Raw genomic sequence first — 22500 nt, forward strand, 5'->3', positions numbered from 1 at the left:
AGCTCAGGTCTTTATTTACCGAGATCACATCCTGCAGGCTTACTGACTCCCATTATTCCTAATGAACTCCACCTACTTCCTGGTCCCCACTGCTTACATAGGGTCTATGGGGTCATATACACAGCCAATCCCGTTGATGATGCATGGGACTAGAGCTTCCACTCAGAGACGGTCCGTGCTGATTGCAGAAATCACATCCGGGTACCTCTGGCATCAAAGCCTCTTTACTTCCTCTTATAGTATATGGGGTTCCTCCCCTGACCCTTACAAGTTCTGATCCACAGGCCCTTCACTATGTCACGTATTAATATATTTTTGGACTTTAAAACAACAAATTAAAAATCACATCCAAAGCCTGGGTCTCCAACCTCCCCTGATTATCACTTCTAACTCTATAATTTACTCAGATACATTACAGGCTCATCAAGTCAGAGATTTGCAGCAGAAATAGATTTTAGAAGTCTCAAGTCCCCCCAGAGAAGCTAAATAACAGGCCCGACATCACAGAGTTGGTGAGAAACCCAGCTCTCTGGGGTCTGGGCAGCCCTGGCTCACAGACTACAGTCAAATCCCCCCAGCCCTTGGAACAGAAAGCATCAAGCCGAGTTCAATTTAGCAGTTCCCGGCAGAGGAATCAGATATTCCTCAAACGTGTATTCTTCAGCTCTTTCTTTCCATAAACCCATCCTAAATACCCTTCTCAGGCCTCAATGGAGCAGGCATGGAGCACTGTTAAGTCCCCTCCTGTAGGGGAAGACAACAGAGACCCAAGAAGGAAAATGAGGGTTAGGAATGCTGAAGGGGAAGGAAGGATAGCTGAGCATCCAAGGACAAAGGAAGGAGTTCCTGAAGTGGCCAGGCATCTGGGGAGACAGGACAGAGAAAGGCCATCTTACCACTCTGCAAATCCATTAACAAGCATGGTACTAAGTACAAGGAACATGGAGGGGGGCTGATTGGCATCTCCCTCCCCTTCAAGCACTGATTCATTCGGTGTAGCCCTCAGGACCATTAAAAAAAGAGATCAATCCCAAAAAGTTGACTCCCCTAATTTTCCAGCTACTCACCTAATGAAGGTTACAAGAAACCGCTTGCCATGGTATTCCAGCAGCTAAAACCCTTTGGCTAAGCCCAGAGTCCTTGCATCTCCCTGAGGGGCTCCTGACATGGGACAGCATCCCTGTCTCCTCAAGGAATTCAAAAATGATCTCGTAAAACCAACCAATCATTTTTCCAGATGTCCTCGGCTTTGCACTCCCTTTCAAACAAAGCAAGATACGAGAGGCTGATTCTAAGCATCAGATCACAGGAGGGATGTTTGGGAGAGGCCTTAGAGATAATCTAATCTCAATTCTTCATTGTTAAAATAAAGAGGCAAGGTAGCTGGCAAAAGAGAGTGCAGGACCGCAGAGGCCAAGCTTGGAGTCAAGAAGAACTGAGTTCAAATGTAGCCTTAGATACTTAACTAACCATGCGACCCTGGGCAAGTGAAGGAACTCCATCTGTCTCAGTGTTTTACCCAGTAAAATGGGATGGGAACAGCACCCTGCTCTCCAAAGCAATGAGAAGCAAACAAGATAATCTACATAATACACTCTGCAAATCATAAAGCATCTTGTAAATGCGCGCTTATAAAGAAACCAAGGTCCAGAGAAGGGAGACAAGCTCCCACAGTAAATAAGAGACTTCAAACCACGCCACATCCTGGGCCTCCCCTAGCTCATGTCGCCTCAGAGACCCAAGCTGGGGTGGAGGAGGACTGGGACGACACTTGCCTTTTCAGTGACCAAGTCATAGAGCAGTGTGACCACACGCACGGCTAGCACCTCCATGCCTTTCTCATGGACCAAGCTCCTGAGGACGTGCAAGCCTCCCAGCTTCAGGAACTGCTGCTGCGCGTAGGGAAAATGCCGAAGGAGGGAAGACAGAGCGAACAGGACCTGCCAGACAGCAGGTACCCATGAGGCCATGTTGGGGCGGCAGACGGGAGACTTAGGGGCAGAGCTCCCCAGGGGGCTGGGCAGGTCCGCCCCCCTGGTTCCACCTCCCCGCCTCCCCACCCCCCACTTCCTGAGCACATGCTGCTCCTCAATGCCAACCCTTCTCCTCATGCGTCCTGGGGCTGAGGACAAAGCTAGACAGGGAGAGGGCCGAGGTACCTTCTTCTTCACAGCCAAAGGATGGTCAGTTGCCAAGATGACCAGCAGCTTCTGGAGAGCACCACCTTCAATGGCCTCGACCTGAACTTTGGGATTACTGTAAATGGAGAATGGAGGAAAGGGTGACAGTTCTTCATCTGTTCTCAGAGCAGCCCTCCCATCTATCTCAGGTCATCAAGTAAACAAGGATCTAATCGATTCATCAACACGCATTAATTGGGCACCTAGTATGTGCCAGGCACCGTGTGAAGACCGAGTTAGCACCCTGGATACTTTAAAATCAGCCGGACTCAGGATAAGCAAAAGCCCTTGAGTCACTTGGCTTGTGTTACTCCACCCTTTAATCCCTCCTCCAAATCTCTGTATATACCAACAGATGGAGCAAGCACAGAGTAGTGGGGTGGGCCATTCTTTCTCCAAGCAAATGCTAATAGAGTATTGTCCAATTGGTAATTAGCTTTAAGTGCTTGCTTGTCCAAATCTCAGTGCATGAACTCAAGAGTTTCTGCCCTTTACAGCACTGTGAGACCCTAAGGGCACATAAAGAGCAAAAGAATCTCAACTCAAAACTGAAGCATACACTGTAATGTATATAATGTACATGTAAATTACAAATATACATATGACACAGAATAAACATGAAATGAATAAATACAGATAGAGACAAAGCGGTTAGACAGAAGGCAGTTTGAGAAGGGAGACCCTATAACTTGTGGGGCAAGGTCTGAAGAGGCTGTGGCCTAGATGTGCTGGGATCCACCAGCTTCCCTCTATCCAATGAATCAAAAAGGCCACGTGCTTGATCACCACAAGAGCTAATTAGGGCCCTCCTAGCCACCTTGTGCCTGACAAATGCTCACCCAAACAAGTCAGGCCTGGGAAAGGAAAGCAGCCAGGCTGAGTGATTTACACAGACATCAAACATGGTTTTTCAAAGAAGGAGCACATCAGGCCTTTGAAATGCCACCAAGGAGCCTCATCATTTATTGTCCTTTGGAACAGAGAGGCAGAGGGAAGGCTCTTTAATAGACAGTGATGAGGCTCTCTGTCCTGGCCTGTAAATCTGCTAAGAATAAGATTCAGGGCAGAAGATGGGAGTTCTTAGAGAAAGGAAACTGGTGTGGCCCACCTTGAAAATGGGCTCAGAGAACAGAAAGGGAGAAAGGGGGGATTTTCTGATTGGTAGGGATAGGAAAGATTAGGAACCTAGGCCCTCAGCTACAATTTGGGGGGGTCCTACTGTCACAACGCACACAGGGATCTTTGGATCTTCACTGTAAGAACAGTGACAAAAAAGGTTCTCCAAAATATTTTCATGGAATTCTGTTTGAGAATAAAGGAAACAATATGTGAAAACACTTTGAAAATTATAAAATACCATACAGATATCTGTGGGTTAGCCAGAGAAGGGAGGGAGAGGGAGGAGGAGTCATTAAAGACCTGTGATTTTTCTGGCCTATGGAGTGGTTTCCCACTGGGAGCCTCTGCCCAGACTGATTTCACAACCCAGAATGCCCTTCCCCGACACCTCCCCTCAAATCCTGTTTATCATGGAAGACCACCACCTTTACATTTAAAATGATTTCTCCTCCTGGATTCTCAAAGCACTTTGTTTTTACTTTTCCTCCAACACACCCATAGGTCTTGTCACATAATTATTTATGTGTATACAGGATCATAAAACAAACTCAGGAAATGCAACATTGTGTTTTAAGGCTTACCAAATGTACCCCTCAAAACATGTCCGTGAAGTAGGGATACATTTACTCATCTGTTGGAAAGCTCTGAGATAGGCAATGACTGGCTTGAAGCCACACAGTCTGTCGGCAGTGGGTGAGGACTGGAATTTGCAGGTCCCCCAAGATCACCCCCTCCACAGGAGGCCCAGTGACAACTAGATGTCACCAAGTCCTCCTAATCCTTGTTTGGCCCTCCATCACAAGCCTAACCGGTCACTTCATTACTAGAAAACACTTGTGGCTCTGCTTTTCCTCTAGAATTGAATTCCCCTGCCACTGAATGCTCTTTACAACCTGGCTCCAGTTTCCCTTTGCTCATTCCAGGCCTGCTCGCTCCCTGCTCACCGTTCCTCAGTGCACACAGGATTAAGGGTGGATCCCTGGGCAGTCACAGACAGCGTGCCCCTTCCCTTCCCCCCACCCCCCCCCACCACCCCCCCGGGGTTTCTATGTGCTTGCCTTCATGACACCCCGCCCCTCTCCATAGCATGTTCCTGCAGTCTGGCTCAGACCTGGGCTGCCTTTGCACATGCCAGGAAGGAGTCACACACTTAGTGCAGGCCCAGATGTCCCCTCTTATCCACAGCCTTTCCTGATCCCTGCAGTCATTATTCCCTCCATGTCTATGCGCCCATGTGCAGCCCCAGCACACACTCAGCGGCCTATTCAGACTTATCTACCTGAAGGGAACTGAAGCCCCTCCAGAGCAGGGCTATCCCCACTTGTGCTTGATAATCCCAGGCCCCTCCTCTGCCATTCACTCCTCCCCTACACTGCCAGGTTGGGCTGATGGTGATTTAAGACCCACAAAAGGCCAGCTTGTCCATGTGGGTCCGCAAGTGGAAAGATGAAACCTTCTAAGCAGACCTGCGGGAAGAGGATGCAACTGCCCTCTACAGAAAAAAGGGGAAAGGGAGGGCAGGCCCAACCCCAAATGCCGTGCAAAATTATCTGCCACCACAGCACAGCTCATCCCAAAGGCCTGAGCGAGGGGAAAGGAGGCTGACTTGCCATCTTCCCATTTAGAACTCTCTTTCAAATCTAGACTCCTCAGTCCCAGTGAGAACCAGCACAGAAGAAATTCAGTCCAAAGTAAACCCAATAGACTTTGAACAGAAAATGCCATCTGCAATCAGAAAAAGAACTATGGAGCTGTAATCAGCACACGCTATATTCAATTCTTTTTTCTGTTTTTTTTAATCTGTCCCATTGTTTTCTCCCTTTTGCTCTGTTGTTCTTTCCCAACATGATTCATTAAGCAATGTGTGTTAAAAATAAATAAATTTAGTAAAAGAAAAATAAAACAAACAAAAAAAGAATTTAAGCAAAAAAAAAAAAATTCAGAGGACAAAGGTAATTAAGGAGTTAGAGAAGCATTTAAAAAGATGGATCAAAAAAGCTAATTAGATCTGACTAAAGGAAGGAATATGATTTTAAAAAAAGGGAAGAGAAGAAAAAATATTATTTGGCTCAAGTAATTCAACAACTGCATTGAAAGTGATTTCCTCAGGTAGTCTGAAGGGGGAAAAAATAGAAGTAAATAAATGGGAGTATAGGATTTTTACAAGTATTTCAAAACTCATTTAAGCATACACAGCAAGGGCTTATGTGTGTGTGTGTGTGACGTATCCTGGGCTAAAGGACCTAGAAAAATAAGTTGTTTGTTGTTGCTGGGGTAGGACACAGAGGTGACAAGATGTGCTAGGTGTCTTATGATGAGAAAGGGATCCTGCTGGCACAACTGCTCCATGGCATGAATATAATGTGCTAAACACCTTTCAAACTAGCCTTTTTCGGAGGCTGAAGAAAAACTGTCCTGGCTTCCATAGATCTTAGTTGGCATTTTCTAGTCCTCTGTTTCTTGAGAATCTGTAGCACATGCTCGCTCCCTGAACAAACAAAACCAATGCAATTCAACAGTCTATTTAGTTCTTGCCACAATTACAGAAGTGTTTATGAATGAGGCATCTTTTCAACAGCAAACGGAAAAGCAATGATCGTGGGAAGGTCTAAGGCTGAAAATGACAACACTAAAATACTTAGTTTAAAGGACTTGGAAGTCATATAGACAACAGAATTTTTCTGCTGTAGAACATACATAATAAGTCCCCAAAATAGTCTTTGTTTGCTTGGATTTTGCTCAGACATTTAAGAATTTTGACAGTTTAAATATGGTAAACAATATGGTGAACCATCCTAGTACTTATATCATTGGTATTTGCAATGATCTTTGTGAACAATTAGTTCTGAAAAGCAGGCACTAGCATTAAAGAAGCCCAGTTTCCATTGGGGAAAGAGTGAAACACTAGTTGGTTGGCTAATGTTATTATATATCATGGTGAAACCATAATTTTTTTCTCCCACCACGTACAGCTTCTAGCCAGCTCCTAGACAAAGGTTTGAAATGGTCATGCAGATTATTTCTGCTCAATTACAGAAATCTTTATTTGTACATGTTTCAAAAGGGGATTTGAGGGGAGAGAAGTTTTTTTTTCCTTTCCTTCAGTATTGAAATTTGAAGACCAGATCTTGCTTTGTGCACATTGACCCATCACATGAGCCAAGCTGGGTAAACAAGAGGAGCTACTAATTCAGAGATATCTCTAAGATCCTCCACCTAATCCTCCACCTACCAGGGCTGAAGAAGAAATGTTGGTACCAAATGGTAGATAACCTTTTTTCAGTTCTGAGACTGAACAATCATCTAATCAACATGTAACAATCCAGGACATATGCCTACATAGTCAGGTATTAGGCAGTAGAGAGGAGAAAAAGTTCATGTTCTGAAGACTTGAAATATCTTTGGTTGCTAAAGGAACATTTGTCCTTTTTGGAAAATGAGTACAAAGTAAGCAGAGGACTTTGATGACTTGACTTGAAGAAATATGCAGCATGCTAGCTCATTTTGGCAGTAACCTTTTTCATGATGCAATTTTCTTTGCAAAAATGGTTAGCCTGGGGAAAGTATTTATGAAGAAATTTCAGTCTCAAGGAAATAATGAGAATATAAAGGGAAAACGCAGATTATGTTCAGTCGTTTCTACTGGCCATGACCTTCTCTAATCTCTTATAGTATTTATCTGGAGAATGCTCAAAGTAATACCTTATCAGTACAAATATCATTTCTACAGGCAGTAGGAGAATGAAATTTATAATAGTCACATACATTTAGTAAAAGTTAAGTAAAAGTTACAGCCCGAGTGATAGAATCAGTCAATATGCATTTAAGTACTTACTATGTGCCATGGATACCAAAAAAAAAAAAAAGGGGGGGGGGAATTAAAAAAAAACCTCATGGTCAGTAAGCTTGAGGAATTTACATTCTGGGATGGGGGGGGGGGAGGAGAGGAAGAGACAAAATGCAAACAACTATGGACATACAATCCATGGCATAATTATGATATGGAAATAATGTCAGAGGGAAAAAATTAGCAGTGAGTAGAATGACTTTCAGAAAGTCTTCTTGCAGAAGAAGATATTTAAGCTGTCTTGAAAAAAACACTAGGCAGCTTGAGTTAAGAAGAGAAGGCAACTCCTAGATATGGAAATTAGCCAGTGCAAAGTTTCTAAGAGATGTTTGCAATTGTGAGAGCTCAGTGTTTGAGGAATAGCAGATATGTTAGATGGAGGCAAAATGAAAGAAGAATAGAACAGGAAGGGGACAATCTGTGAAGACTTTAAAAGTCAAATAAAGGTAGTAGACTGGATAATAGGAAAACACAAGAGCTTTACTGGGTTGGGGGACATGATACTATCACAGGCATGTTTTAGGGGTGGTAAAAGACCAAGCCAGAAGGCCAAGACGCTACATAAGAAGATAAAAGCCTAAATCAGGTGGCAAGACTTGGCAACAAGCAGGGAGTATGGCTAAAGATAAGTGGATGGAACAAGTGGATGACTAAAAAAAATTGGATGATGGGGCAAATGACAGTAATAAGAAAGACAGGAAGAAAGAAATAATGACAGGGAGAAATGAGTTCTATTTGAAACTGGAGACTTTGAGATGCATACATTCAATTTAAAACATCCAAAAGGCAGTTGTTTGATACAAGACTGGAGGTCAAAAGAAAGGGAAAAACTAGATAAACAAGGTTTGAGAATCATATTTATAGAGGTAATTGAACCCATGGGAGCTGATGATATTTCTAAGTGAGATAGCATAAAAGGGACACCTTTGCATTGTCATGCCTGAAATGCACACACAGATCCTAACTTTCTGTAGAGAATCCCTCTCTTCCTTTATGTGGCAGCTTAATCAGTCCCCTCTCCTTGAGACTTTTCCAACAGCTCATTCCCTCCTCAAAATGCTGCAGAATTTAAAACTTTTTTTTTTCTTTTTCTTTTGGTATTTGCTCTTGTTATAAGATTAGCCTTGGTGGTCTTGAGACTACCATTGACAGTTTTCTCTTAAAGAAGGCTGTAAGCTTACAGAACATACTCATGGAAAAAATACTGACAACAATATTTTTTGAAAGTTACAACTGTGTGTCTCCCAAATAATCTACCGTCAGCTTGTTTTTCTCTCTGAAGACAAACTCCCAGAATAATATTTTGTTTTGACTCCTGATAGGCAACTTAGTCAGGTTCCATTCTAGGATCCTTTCTGGCTCCCTTCCAGACTTAAGGGTACCCCAAATCATAGTGTCACCTTCATTGTGGAGCTCCCCTTTCTGCTGAATGAACCTGTGTCTTTGTGCTCCTCAATGCAGCATTGCCCTTTATATGAGTGACATTTAAGTCAGTGTGTATGCCCAAGTGGTATGTGGAACCCCCTTTTCCTTTTTTCCGCCCTCCTCCTCCTTTTCCCCATTGCTTACAATAGAATTTTGCATTGAGTGACTCCTGTTGACATGTTATTTTCAGCACCCAAACTCATTAAAAGATTGTTTTCTCCAACATCTCTGGCTGGTCTAGGGGCTTTTCCTTATTCATAAATTATAAACTTGGTACTTGGACAAGGACTTAACCTATTGAGAGTCTCATCTACACTGGGGGTGTAGAGCACTGTTTAAATCTGGCTGTAGAAAACAAGGGTCACTAGGGGACTCTAATGCCAGAGGACTATCTCCAAACAGTTCTTTATATATTTATTCTGAACATATTTGTATACAAAAATATATATTATGTTTATCATCAACAGAAAGAAGGGTTACTTCATACTTTTTTTTTTGTATCCCTGGTACCTAACATAATGGCTGGTACAAAATAAAGGTACTTGATAAATACTTATTGATTGGCTGTTCTTAAAAGATTTCGAATTTGGGGAACAAAACAAAATAAGTTTAAGTTGAGAAAACGTGTTCTACTAGAAAATAATGACTAATAGTAACACCAAAGAGCAGATGCTGAAGCCTGTCTTCTACTTTCTTGGAAGAGCAATGGTCCACAGGTGAAGAATTAAGATACACAATACCTTATGGTCAGTGGGGTCAATGGGCTGATTCATCATTCAACTATATATCATCTTTGTTACAAACTTCTCATTTTCAAATACATTATTGAGAATCATACTCAGCAGAATCTATCATGTTTCTGAGATGGCATAAAAATAACCTGCTGTTGAAATTATTCTGACACCAAATAATAAAAAAAGTTACAATAATAAAATAGTTAATGGCAAAATGTAAATGGTCTATTTAAGATTCAGTGATTGTTGCTTTTATCAAATGAGAAATCTCTACAGTTTGAATAGAGAACAACAAAAGGTTTTACAATTTAGTTCCAGGTAAAGCCTGTTTGCTTGAATGTTAGATTACAACTTAAAAGGAAAAACATTAAAATGGTTCAAATGCGAAGTGACATATGCGCAGCAGTCTTGGGCTTGGTGCAAATATAACATAAATGTGATTCATGGGTGGAGCTCTGGAGTAAGTTTAAACAGACTCCAGTAGTAATGCTGGGTAATGCCTCTGGTCCTAAAGCACCACAGGTGTCCAAGTGCATCACTTCGGTACAGGAGAAGAATCCTGTCTCTGGAGTCACAGGCTTGGCGAGGGTTCCCATCTCTCTGAGACAGTACACTGTAGGACCTCTGAGTCTGTTTTCTGCATCCATAAAATAAGGGGAACAGAAGATTTCTTGGAAGAGTGGAAATCTAGAAGACAGCTGAGTTCCCATGCAGACTGAATCTATGGTCCAGGTGATATATGGGAAAGAAAAGAATATCATTTACATACGCCAAGGAGAGAAATGACAGATCACAAGATGGGTTTAACCACCATGCAAATTCCCCTCCTTCCTGCTAGCTCCTTCAATAATGCTCACTAAAGAGACCAATCCCAAGTAAAAAGCTCCTTATGATCTATCTCTTCACACCACTCGCTCATTGTCATCTCTTGTCTAGTTTAAGACACTCTCACCTCCATTTTAGGCAGTTGGGGGAATTTATATCTGTGCTGGCCTTTATGCTATAGTTTCTCAAGAACGGGTTGATCCCATTAAGAAGAAGCACACTTAGAATGGGGACTTGTGAGCAAGAACTCTATGGAAACTGAGGATCCACCCTGCCAGTGCAAGGAGTAAAGAGATGAAGGCCAGATGAGTGCTCTAAAGAACACTTATATTTTCATGAACTCATAAGGTTTCTATTTCAATTCTTACTGAACACAATACTCTCTCTCTATGAAATTCCCAATTTGGGTTTCTGCTCAAAAACTTTTCATGAGTGGAAGCCCACTAGTTGTTAGGAAATCTTTAAGTAAAGGAAGCCTTGCAATTTTCACTATACTCTTCCTATTTCTGTTTTCTGGGCCAAGCAGAACACAATACTTGAAGACTTTTGTTCTATCCTTAAACTCAATGAATGGTTTAAAGGATGAATGTATCAAGTTTCCAGGTTTAGATAAACATCAAGTGGGGCACTGCTAGTGTCCAGGACAGTGTACTGACCCGCTCAGATTATAGCAAGAAAGTTCCAAGGACAGGATTAAGCTGGAGAGATTCCAAAGGGGAATCCTAAGGATGGTAAAAGGCTCTAAGGTCATGCTATATGGGAATGGCTTGGAAGAATGGGGAACCTCAGGCTGGTATTAGCAAATGTGAGATGCTGATTATCTTTGGTGACAGAGTTATGATAGAGAGAGAAATTAAATTTCTCTTGGCCCTAGAGGATAGAACTAGAAGCAAGGTGTGTAAAGAAGCAAATTTAGGTTTGATTTGAAGAAGAAATTCCTAACAAAACTATCTCAAAGGGGAGAGAAAGGGGATTCCACCTCACTGGAAGTCTCTAAGCAAAGGCTGGTTGTCAGGTATACTGGAGAAAGGATACAAATTGGACTAGATGATTAATCAAACCTAAATTCTTCACATTATTTTCCAAGATCTTCTAACTGCCCTCCTTTACTTTGATTACTTCCTGACTAGATTGACTGTTTCTACCAGTCATAACCAACTTAACATTACATGAACATAAACTTCTTCGCCTATCCCATTCCTGAGCTTTTTATATTTACATATACACACATACATACATATAATTTATTTCAATTCATGTTCATCTATATTGTATCCTATTCTTCTAAACAAGGATCTAGACCATTCTTAATTAACCAGTTATTTTTCTCTCTCTATGTCAGTTTCTCCATCTATAAAACAAGGAAGATGGATAAAATTAGCTCTATAGTCCCTTCTTACACTGGAAAAATAAAATATGAATTTGTCCTATCCCAGTGTTTCTTTTTGTACAACTCTTTTGTATTTTTTACATATATCTGGTTTTCTTTCTTCTTTCTTTCTTTTTTTTTTTTCTTTTTATGAGGCAATTGGGGTTAAGTGACTTGCCCAGGGTCACACAACTAGGAAGTGTTAAGTGTGTGAGACCAGATTTGAATTTAGGTCCTTCTAATTTCAGGGCTGGTGCTCTATCCACTGTACCATCTAACTGCCCCCATATATCTGGTTTTCTAAAATAACTTTTTAAACCCTATTTTTTTCCCTATGCTATTAAAAATTTATTCCTTAAATTGAAGAAAGGATTATATACCATCTTCTTTCTCTCCTCCCATTCTGTAGCCCTTCCAGGTTTTCCCCTCACCAAGCTGAATTGCTCCACCTCTGTAACTGATCCTTGATATGAAAGCCCTTCCTTTTCTTGCTTCCCTTCTCTGAATCTTCCCTAGTTTATCAAGGTTTTTCTTTCTTTTTTTTTTTTTTTTTATAACTTTTTATTGACAGAACCCATGCCAGGGTAATTTTTAGCATCATTATCCCTTGCACTCATTTCTGTTCTGATTTTTCCCCTCCCTTCCTCTACCCCCCCCCCCAGATGGCAAGCAGTCCTATACATGTTAAATAGGTTAAACCCTATTTTTAGTGATGTCTGAAAAGACCCTGCACATAATGGTTCTAAATTTCCTGATGTTGAAGGAATAGCTGAGACAGCAAAGAAGAGTAAGCAGAAAGCAGATCCACCAGGTATCAGCACTCCTGGATGCCAGCCTGGCTTCACACCGACCATGTGACTTTGGTTTTCTCCATCTATAAAATGAAGACAATGCTACCAGTTCTGGCTGGCACATAGGGAGAATCCCATGACATGATGGAAATGATAGCAAAATATTTTGAAAAAGTACAAATTGCTGCTTACATCTAAGAGATCAAGGTGATCATCTTTTTATTGTTTACTTGTTTGTTCTTTCATTTCTGTACCTCAGAAAAAGGTGGGGCCTAATCACCCCTTTCTTCATTTCCTGATAAAACTCTCTGAATAGACAAATAGACAAATAGATTTAAGATTATTTCAGAATAAGGTACATATCTAGCCACAGTTTCTTCTATCCTATCCAGAAAAAGTCTATTGGCAGTGGCCCGAGTCAGAATAGAGCCTCTTAGATCGAGGCCTTGAGAATCACTGTCAAGAAGATGAAAGACCTCCCAATAAATCTGAGTCCTACATGGACATGCTGATCAAAATACAATAAAGAAAAAAGCAAGAACTCTGACAAAAGGGAAATGAGGATTCAGTGGGGGACAAAATACAACAATCTTCTACAGAAGATGAGAAGCATATAAAAGGGACGTTAGATGTTCAAAAGAGCCAAGTGTCAGAGAGGCATAAAAATAAGTGAAGAAAGACAAAGCGTGGACATCAATGGCATGATGCCCTCAATCTAATGATGGCAATGGCAAGGAGCAGGAATGCCTAAAGACTAAAATCCACTAACCCATGACATGGCGGGCTAAAAAGGATTAATGGGGAAACTCAGGGAGGCAGTCAACAAGCATTTATTAAGAAAGAAAAAGGAGTGGACAGAAGAAGAAACAGAGAGAGAGAGAGAGAGAGGAGAGAGAGAGAGAGGAGAGAGAAAGAGAATATGAACAGCTAGAAAACAGAGAGAAGGAAATACTTAAGAAGAAAGCTACCTGGAAATATTTTCAAGATGTTTTCAATTTCTGTATGAAACAAATCCACAGACTTTAAATATAGGCTTTGTCTAATGGGGAAGAGGAAAACAGCTTTTTTTGTTGAATAGGATAACTGTATTTCATATATCTGGAAGGAAAGAGACAATTTGAAAAGGTTTCTACTTTTAGGGATGCCAGGATCAAAGGGTAAAAAATCTTTAAAAAAACAAAAAAGGAATCAACAAGTGTGAACCTTATTTTATTCAAGGAGGTCATTAGATGATTTTATATAACAATGAATCTATCATATATTTTATATGCATATTTAATTAAATGCAGCAGTCCTGGCAATGTTCTACTTAAATATGTCCCTTTCTAAATTTTCATTGATATTCTTTTTTTTTTATATCACCATCATTGCCTAATTCATAATCCACCCCCCCAAAAAAAAAAGACACACCACCTTATAATAAATTAGTCAAGCAAAACAAATTTGAGTAGTATTGATCAAGTTTGAAAATGTATGCTCCATGTTATACCAATAGTCATCATTTCTTTGTCAAGAGATGGGAGGGATTTTATCAAGATCTCTTCTTTCCTTTCATTCTCCATTAACTTATTTATGTTTACCTTTTCCATCTAGATTATGTATATACATTTAGAGTTTATTGTTCTGTATGATGAGATGTTCTAGCCTCATTTTTCCCAGTCAGATCTCCAGTATTCTGAACTCTTTTAATGGAAATGCTTAGTAAATCCTTAAACCAGGAGTCTGTCACATTGGGTATATAGAACATTATGTGCCTATAGGTCATTAACTTTTGGATCTTATGTAACAAATCTATTTCACTGGTCAACTTTTCTATTTCAACCAGTACCAAATAGCTTTGATGATTACTGCTTTGTAGCATAGTTTAAGATGTGGTACTTACCCAGCCCTTTCCCTTTCCCTTTTTTTATTCCATTATTTCCTTTAAGATTCTGGACCTTTTGTACCTCTAGAGAATTTTGTTATATCATTATCTCATTCTATAAGCTTATACTTTGGTAATTTGATTTATATGGTACTGAATCTTTTTTTTTTCCTAAAGCTTTTTATTTTCAAAACATATGTATGGATAATTTGACATTGACCCTTGCATAGCCTTGTGTTTCAGATTTTCTCCTCCTTCCCCCCACCCTCTTCCCTAGATGGCAAGCAATTCAATATATGTTAAACATGTTAAAATGTATGTTAAATCCAATATGTATGAACATATTTATACAATTCTCTTGCTGTACAAGAGAAATCAGATCAAAAAAAGAAAAAATGAGTAAGAAAACAAAATGCAAGCGAACAACAACAAAAAGAGTGAGAATGCTATGTTATGATGCACATTCAAGTCCCCACAGTCTTCTCTCTGGGTGTGGATGGCTCTCTTCATTACAAGATCATTGGAACTGGCATCAATCATCTCATTGTTGAAGAGAGCCACGTCCATCAGAATTGATCATCTTATAATATTGTGGCTGCTGTTGTGGTTCTGCTCATTTCACTTAGCATCAGTTCATGTAAATCTCTCCAAGCCTCTCTGTATGCATCCTGTTGGTCATTTCTTACAGAATAATAGTGTTCCATAGCATTCATATACCATTATTTATTCAGCCATTCTCCAACTGAGGGGCATCCACTTAGTTTCCAGTTTCTGACCACTACAAAGAGACCTGCCACAAACATTCTTGCACATACAGGTCCCTTTCCCTCCTTTAAGATCTCTTTGGGATGTAATCCCTGTAGAAACACTGCTGGATCAAAGGGTATGCACAGTTTTATCACTTTTTGAGCATAGTTCCAAATTGCTCTCCAGAACGGTTGGATCTGTTCACAACGTATTAGTGTTGTCCCACTTCCCTTCCAACATTTGTCCTTGTCTTTTCCTGTCATCTTAGCCTATATGAGAGGTGTGTAGTGGTATCTCAAGAGTTGTCTTAATTTGCATTTCTCTGATCAATAGTGACTTAGAGCACCTTCTCATAAGATTAGAAATAATTTTAATTTCATCTAAAAATTGTCTGTTCATATCTTTTTATGGTACTGAATCTGCAAATTATTTTAACTAGTACTGTCATTTTTAATCATATGAGCACAACCATGCCACGAGCAATTAATTTCTTTCCTATTATTTAAGTCTGTCTTTATTTCTATAAATAATATTTTGTGGCTGTATTTATATTGTTCCTATAGGGGTCTTTGTAAGTAATTCTGAATGGAATTTCTTTTATCTCTCTTTTGGGAGGCTGATGATTAATGGCCATGGACTTTCATTCCCTTCTCCTTCTAGGTCTCCAAAGACCAGAGGTAAAATTATGGATAATAAAAAAGTAAACTGAAAGCACTTTAAGGGCAGAATCTATTTTTCAGGTTACCCTCCATTGTAGGCACATTAGATATTTACTATGTGCTTGTTTAATGGAATAGGCAGTATCTCTTTTTTACCTCTACAAAAGTATACTCTAAAATGACATTAAAATCCATGTGGATTTAACATTGAGATAAGATGCCCCAAACTGCCCACTCTTTAAAGGGCTTCTACAGTGATTTCCTTCTCAGCTTGGTCTATACCCTCATCTCCTAAATCAGGTTCCCATCTTCACAATAAAGGAGAGTGGCTCCCTACTGCTTCTGGAATCAAATTCAGAACCTCCTTTTTGACAGAGCAAAGTCTCAGTTTGACAAGCAAGTCTCAACTTAAGTAAGTGCCTCTAAGTAGCCATTATTGCTTCTTCCTGAACTCCCTAGTCTAATACACCATTTGCTATTATTTCTCACATACCTCTATCTTCCACCTGGATCCCTTGACAGAAAGGCAACTCTGTTCTTCCCTCTAACTGATGGAATTCTTAGTTGCCTTCAAATCTTGGTTAAAAGGCCACTTCCTAAGTGAGGCATATCTTAATCCCTCAAGCCTCAGGGACCTTCTCTACTCAATTTACCTTGAAAACTTTAGTGTATGTTTATATTCATTAATGTTACTTATTGTCTCCTCCTGTAAAAAAAAAACTCCTTAATAGCAGGGAGTGTTTCAATTTTTTTTCTTGCTATGTATCACCAACACCTAGAAGCAAGTGGGAGCTAAATATATACTTGTTGATAGATTGACCGATGGAAAATACAATATCCTATGGTCACCTACCTAGTCTGAGAGATCAGAGTACCTGACAAAGGAACTGGGTGCCATGTAGTTAATGGACATGATATACTTAGGTTGGGCACCTAAGTGGGGCTTGTAATCTCTAAAGAGCTCTTTTACAAACTGATGGAACAATCACTAACTGCTCCACCATGACTGGCACCTGCCAAAATGCTACAGTTGGTAAAATTCTCTCACTATTTTCCTCATCTATCCACAGAATTAGCTTTAATGTTATTCTGAATTTTTCAGAACCAGTTTTTCTTTAGAAAGACTGACATAACCACCTAGTTTATAATGTGTTAAAGACCACATGCTATCCATGAGAAGGGTAATTATATTTTCAAACTGACCCATATAGATGGAGCAATATTTACTCTAAAGCAATGTATCTCAAGGGGAGAATTTTAGATGTATGTGACAGATGTTGAGGGATATATTTTTGGACATTTGGGGAATACCAGCATAATTCTAAGTGCTCCTAGAATCACACCATATAAATATCTACATTCTCTCCCTAACTGTAAAGCTAGACCATAATTAAATCAAATTGGCCAAGCCTGGAGAATGGTTCTGGGATGACCTATGTTTTTATTTTTTTTTTAAAACATAAACAAGTATTATTGATTTAGCACTAGAATATAGTAGGAAATCAAAGCTTATACAAAAGGATACTTGGGTGTTTACTCAAGCAATAAGTGGCTTCTCTTTTCATCTCCCAGGAAAAGGTATCCCTTATTTGTTTTTTTGTTTTGTTGAGAAAGGTATTCCTTATTCACAAAATTTTTTCCTTCCTTCAAACCAAGAGAGAGTTCTAGGCCAGATTGGGAGAGAGCCTAGGGTAGGATGATCCTCTTGAACCTCACCAACCAAAATGCCTAAGCATAGTAAGTTCATAGCATGTCAAAGATAATCCCTGGAGAAGCCATAAAACATGTCATATAAAATTGGTACCAAGGACAAAAGTATTAGGGAGAGCTCCTGGGAAAAGTCATTGAAGATAAAGAAGGGATAACCTTGTAGGAATAATCATAAGCAGCTACAGTCAGAAATGGGTACCCTTTGGCAGTGACAGGAGAGATTTCTCTTGGTGGCACAAAGCCATAAGAAAGGAGAGAATTTCAGAAGAGGGCAAGGTCAAGTTGACAAATGCCATACAATGAGAAAAAATTACACAAACCACAGTGCCATAATGTAGCATAACAGATGGATAATTAGATTTATTCTAACAGCTGTAAAAGTAAGTAATTAAATAAAAATATGGAACAATGAATCTGCCACTGAAAGACACCTAACAGCCAGAGAGCACTCTATGAAAAGAGCACAAGGAAGCTTCAACAACTGTAGTGTTGGGCACAATGAAATTCAGTACTAATCTAAACTCCATGGAAGGCTCATTTAAGAGGGAAATAAACACTTCCATGTCAGCAATGAGTTTTTGTTGAAAAAGAAATACTTATTGTTACCTAAATCTGATAAACAAACACTATTTGGTAAGACACCTACAAAACTAACTAATGTATCTCAAGGGGAGAATTTGTCAGTGCTAACTGAGAGGAGCCAAAACTCCTCTCTCAGTTAACACTCTCTCCCAGAGCTCAGTGCAAAGAGAGACAGTGATTTATAAGATGCTAACTTTTGCCTGAATCAACAACAACAACAAAAAATCCAGGAGTATTTGAGGCATGGGGGAAATAGGGGTTTGAGGGAGGAGAGAGAAGAAAAAGAGAATGACCACACTCTCACTCAATACTACCATGACCCTAGATAACTTAAAAACACTTGAACTCTCTTGAAAATGAATGGTAAAACAAGAACAGCAAGTATTCAACAGAAACTTCTGGATTCGCTAGAATGGCAACCTAGCAAAATTTACAGTTAGCCCAAAATTTGCTATCATATACCACAATAACCTGCAAAAAGATATATGATCTAAATATTAAAAAATCATAATTCCATAAACAAATGAGGAGAAAGGATAGAAACACCTTTTATATCTATAGCTAGGGGGGAAATTCTTTAAGTAAACAAGCAATTGAAGTAATCATTGAACATAAAAGATATAATGTGGTTACATAAAATTGAAAAGCTTCTTACACAAGCAAAATAAATGCTGTTAGAGTAGATGGGAATTAACTGGAAAAAAAATTTGTAGCAAATTTCTCTTCACAAAAATGTATAAGAAAAAGTTCCATTACCCAATACGTGGTCAAAAAAAGAAAAATTTTCCTTTTTTTCAATAGTATTTGATTTTTCCAAATATATATAATAAAGTTTTCAACATTCCTCTCTGCAAAATATTGTGTTCCAGATTTTTCTTCCTCCTTTCCTCCCTCCCTCCCCAAAGATAGCAAGCATTCTGATATAGGTTAAACTTATACAATTCTTCTAAATATCTTTCCATATTTGTCATATTGAGCAAGAAAAATCAGATCAAAAGTGAAAAAACTACAAGAAAAAACAAACAAACAAATAACCAAAAAAAGGTGAAAATACTATGCTCTGATTCACATTCAGTCTCCATAGTTCCCTCTGGATGCAGGTGGCACTTTTTATCTCAAATAACAGAAAAAAAAATTAAGTCATCAACATACATTTAAAAAAATAGGATATCACTAATTCGAATAATGTAAATTATTACAATTCTGCAGGCATACCTCAAAGCCAGAAAACTGAGAAGAATGACAAAAGAATAATGTTGCAATATTCAAGATAATATGGGAGGGCAGAAACACAAAAGCAAAACTGGTAAGATGGTGAATTGTATGGTCATTCTGGAAAGCAATTGGGAAAAATATCCAGTCACTAAACTTTATACTACCCTTTGTCACAGAGATAACACTATGAGGTACATACTCCCCAAAGAGGTCAAATAAAGAGAAAGAAACCCAATATTCTTAGCAGCACCTTTCGTTGTAGCAATCATCAACTGAGGAATGGAACATTATTGTACCATAAGAAATGAAAGATTAAAATAAACTCCAGAAAAGTTACATAAACTGATACTGAGTCGAATAAGCAAAACAAGAAAAAGATTTTATACACCAATGTAAAGGAAAACACCTTTATAATACTTTAGAACTCTGATCACTACAGTAACCATAATTTCAGATGAATGATGATGAAGTACATGTCCCACCACTTAGGAGAAAGCTAGACTAAAGGTGCAAGAGACACAGGCATTTTTTCAGATAGAGCTAAAGAACTGGTTTCTTTTGCTTGCTTATGCTCATTTTTTACAAGGGAAAGCTTCTCTTGATGGAATCAGAGATAGGGGAGTCAAGTAAAGATGGAGAGAAAGGAAGTAGGAGAGGGAGAAAGAAAAACAAGTACTTATTAGGCATCTACACCTTTCAGAGTTAAACAAACTGAGGCAGACAGAAGTAATTAACACAACTAGTAAGGGGATAAGGCCAGCTTTGAATAATGTCAATTAAACAGTAGAAGAATATACTTAAAACAAAAAGAGATCTGTAGGCAACACAAAGAGGGTAATTTTGACATTACTCTGTTAAAGTTAAAATACAGAATATAAGTTTATGACTTAATCGGCAAATTTTTTTGTTGTTTGTATTCTATGTTGATATTTGCTGTTAGTTAAAATGAAAAATGTTTTAAAAAGAAAATTAATGGCACAGAATTAGGTGAATTATGATCAGGGTATGGGTGGAACCAAAAACTACAACAACAACAACAAACAAACAATTAAAACTGCCATACTCTTTCATTCATAGTTCCTACAGCTTGACATTATGTCCCAAGACAGTCAAAGGCAAAAAAGAAAAGTCTCACATACACCAATATATTTATAATGGTACCTTTTGTGGAACAAGAATTGAAAACAAAACAGAGGATTGGAAACAAAATTCGATGCTGGCTAAATAAATTGTGATACATGAATGTAACATTTCATTAGTGTAGAACATAAAGAATTCAGGGAAGAACGGGAAGACAAAAAATGAAATAAACAAAACAAGGAAAACAATATCCAACAGTCTTTTCAAATTCCAGGAAAGCTATCATACAAGGGCGGCTAAATTCTCTAAATATGTCTAGGATTCCTGTACCACATCTGAAGGTCTAGTTCAGAGAACATTCATGCTAAGTCCAGATGTAAGACAACCTAAAAAGGAAATGAGTAACAGGACCTTCAAATAAGAGCTCTTTGAACCACTGTATTCCAAAATTAATAGGCAGAATTATTTTAATACTGAGAACTATTAAATGCTGCAGAAATCTCCTTATCTTTTTCAAAGAATCTGAATTGGGAAGCATCTTTGAAGTAATCTAGATCAAACCACACCTGAATGACAGTCCCTTCCCAACAAGTGCTCATTCAATCTTTGAAGATCTCAAGAATCTCAAGGCAGCCCATGAATCTTTGGGGAGCTGCTCTCTAAATCTTAAGATTTTTGCTAAACTCAGAAATTTACTAAGTCTTCCTATCTGCAACTTCTACCCACTGCTCTGAGTTCTGTCCTCTGGGTAAAAGTAAAATAAATCTAATCTTTCTTCCACATGAATACCTTTAAAACACTTCACTTAATAGTATTTTTTTTCAGTTATACATAAAAATAGTTTTAAAAATTCATCTTTGTAAAACTTTCAGCTCCAAGTTTTTCTCCTGTCCCTTCTTCCCTCCTCCCCAAGACAGTAAACAATTCTGATATAGTTATACATATATAATCTTTTAAAACATATTTCCATATTAGTAATATTATTCTAGAAAAATCAGAACAAAGAGAGAAAACTACGAAAAATAAAAAGCAAACAAATAAACAAAAAAGTCACATTAGTTTGGGGCTACTATACACATATACTCTTGCCTACAAAACACTAACATATCCAGATCTCAGTTTAAGTAAACCTCTCCTATCTTGTACTTCGATTCAAAAAATTAAATTTATAGGTTTACATTCATTTCTATTATATATACATACATACACACACACACACATACACACTATATATATATATATATATATATATATATATATATATATATATATATGTATATACACACCACATTTTGCCTCAAATTCTAATTTAAAATTTGTTTTTTGGATCAATTATCCAACATGTTAACTTTAGTCTTCCAAGTTGTGTTATAATTTTGAACCTCTGTACTCTTGCCTTTAGCCAATTCACTAAATAAAATAATAAATAGCACAAGGTCAAATACAGATTCCAAGCTAGCATCCCCCCACTTAGGGAGACACTCATCTTTCCCGCTAAGAATAAGTCCCAAATGTCCAGTTTTGATCACACAACTAGTTTGAAATGCACCTAACTATAATCCTCAAAGCTCCATGACTTTAACAAGTGCATATTTTATCTCTACAGCATTCTCCTGATCTACCCATCTAAAAACCTTAATTTAAAAAAAAAAAAAAATATATATATATATATATATGGTTATCCCATCAACTATTGCAATCAACACTTCCTTTTAAAACTAAATTCTAAATGTAAACCTCCCAAGCCAATAGAAAATTTTTTTCTATAGAAGACTCATGATTACATGCAACTTGCCTTTTAAAAAAAACCACATGTGTAGTTATGCAAAACATTTCCACAATGTCATCTTGTGAAAGAAAACAGAGATCTTCTACCCGAAAAAAAAAATAAAAACATCAAGAAAAATAAAATTGAGTGTGTGTGTGTGTGTGCGAGAGAGAGAGAGAGAGAGAGAGAGAGAGAGAGAGAGAGAGAATATGCTTAAATTTTTATTCAGACACAGTTTCTTCTCTAAGTATGGATAGAAATTTTTATCCCAAATCCTTCAAAAGTGTCATAGATCATTGTACTGCTGAGAATAGCAAAGTCATTTACAAGCTGGACAACCCAGAACACTGCTATTACTTTGTATTCAGTACATTATACTTTGCTTGAGGTTCATGGAGGAATTTACAGATTTTTTTTTCTGAGAGCATCCTGCTCATCATTTCCCATAGAACAATAATATTCCATGACAATTACATATCACAATTTATTCAGCCCTTCCCCAATTGATGGGCATTTCCTCAATTTCCAATTTTTCCCCCCTGAGAAGGCAGTTGCTTCAAATATTTTGTACATACATGTCCTTTT

General features: G+C 38.4%; 1 protein-coding gene across 4 annotated transcripts in view; it reads right to left on the reverse strand.

Annotated features, from left to right (window-relative positions):
• SIL1 (SIL1 nucleotide exchange factor) overlaps window positions 1-22500 on the reverse strand; it is a 328425-nt gene that overhangs the window by 4591 nt on the left and 301334 nt on the right. For all 4 annotated transcript variants that reach the window (XM_031953358.1, XM_031953360.1, XM_031953359.1 and 1 more), the window contains 2 exons: window positions 2160-2256; window positions 1776-1940 (listed from right to left, as the gene is read on the reverse strand). In XM_031953358.1, coding sequence (XP_031809218.1) covers window positions 1776-1940; window positions 2160-2256 — 262 coding nt within the window. The remainder of the gene's footprint in view (window positions 1-1775; window positions 1941-2159; window positions 2257-22500) is intronic.

Source organism: Sarcophilus harrisii, chromosome 2 (assembly GCF_902635505.1).
Source record: "Sarcophilus harrisii chromosome 2, mSarHar1.11, whole genome shotgun sequence".
NCBI lineage: Eukaryota > Metazoa > Chordata > Mammalia > Dasyuromorphia > Dasyuridae > Sarcophilus > Sarcophilus harrisii.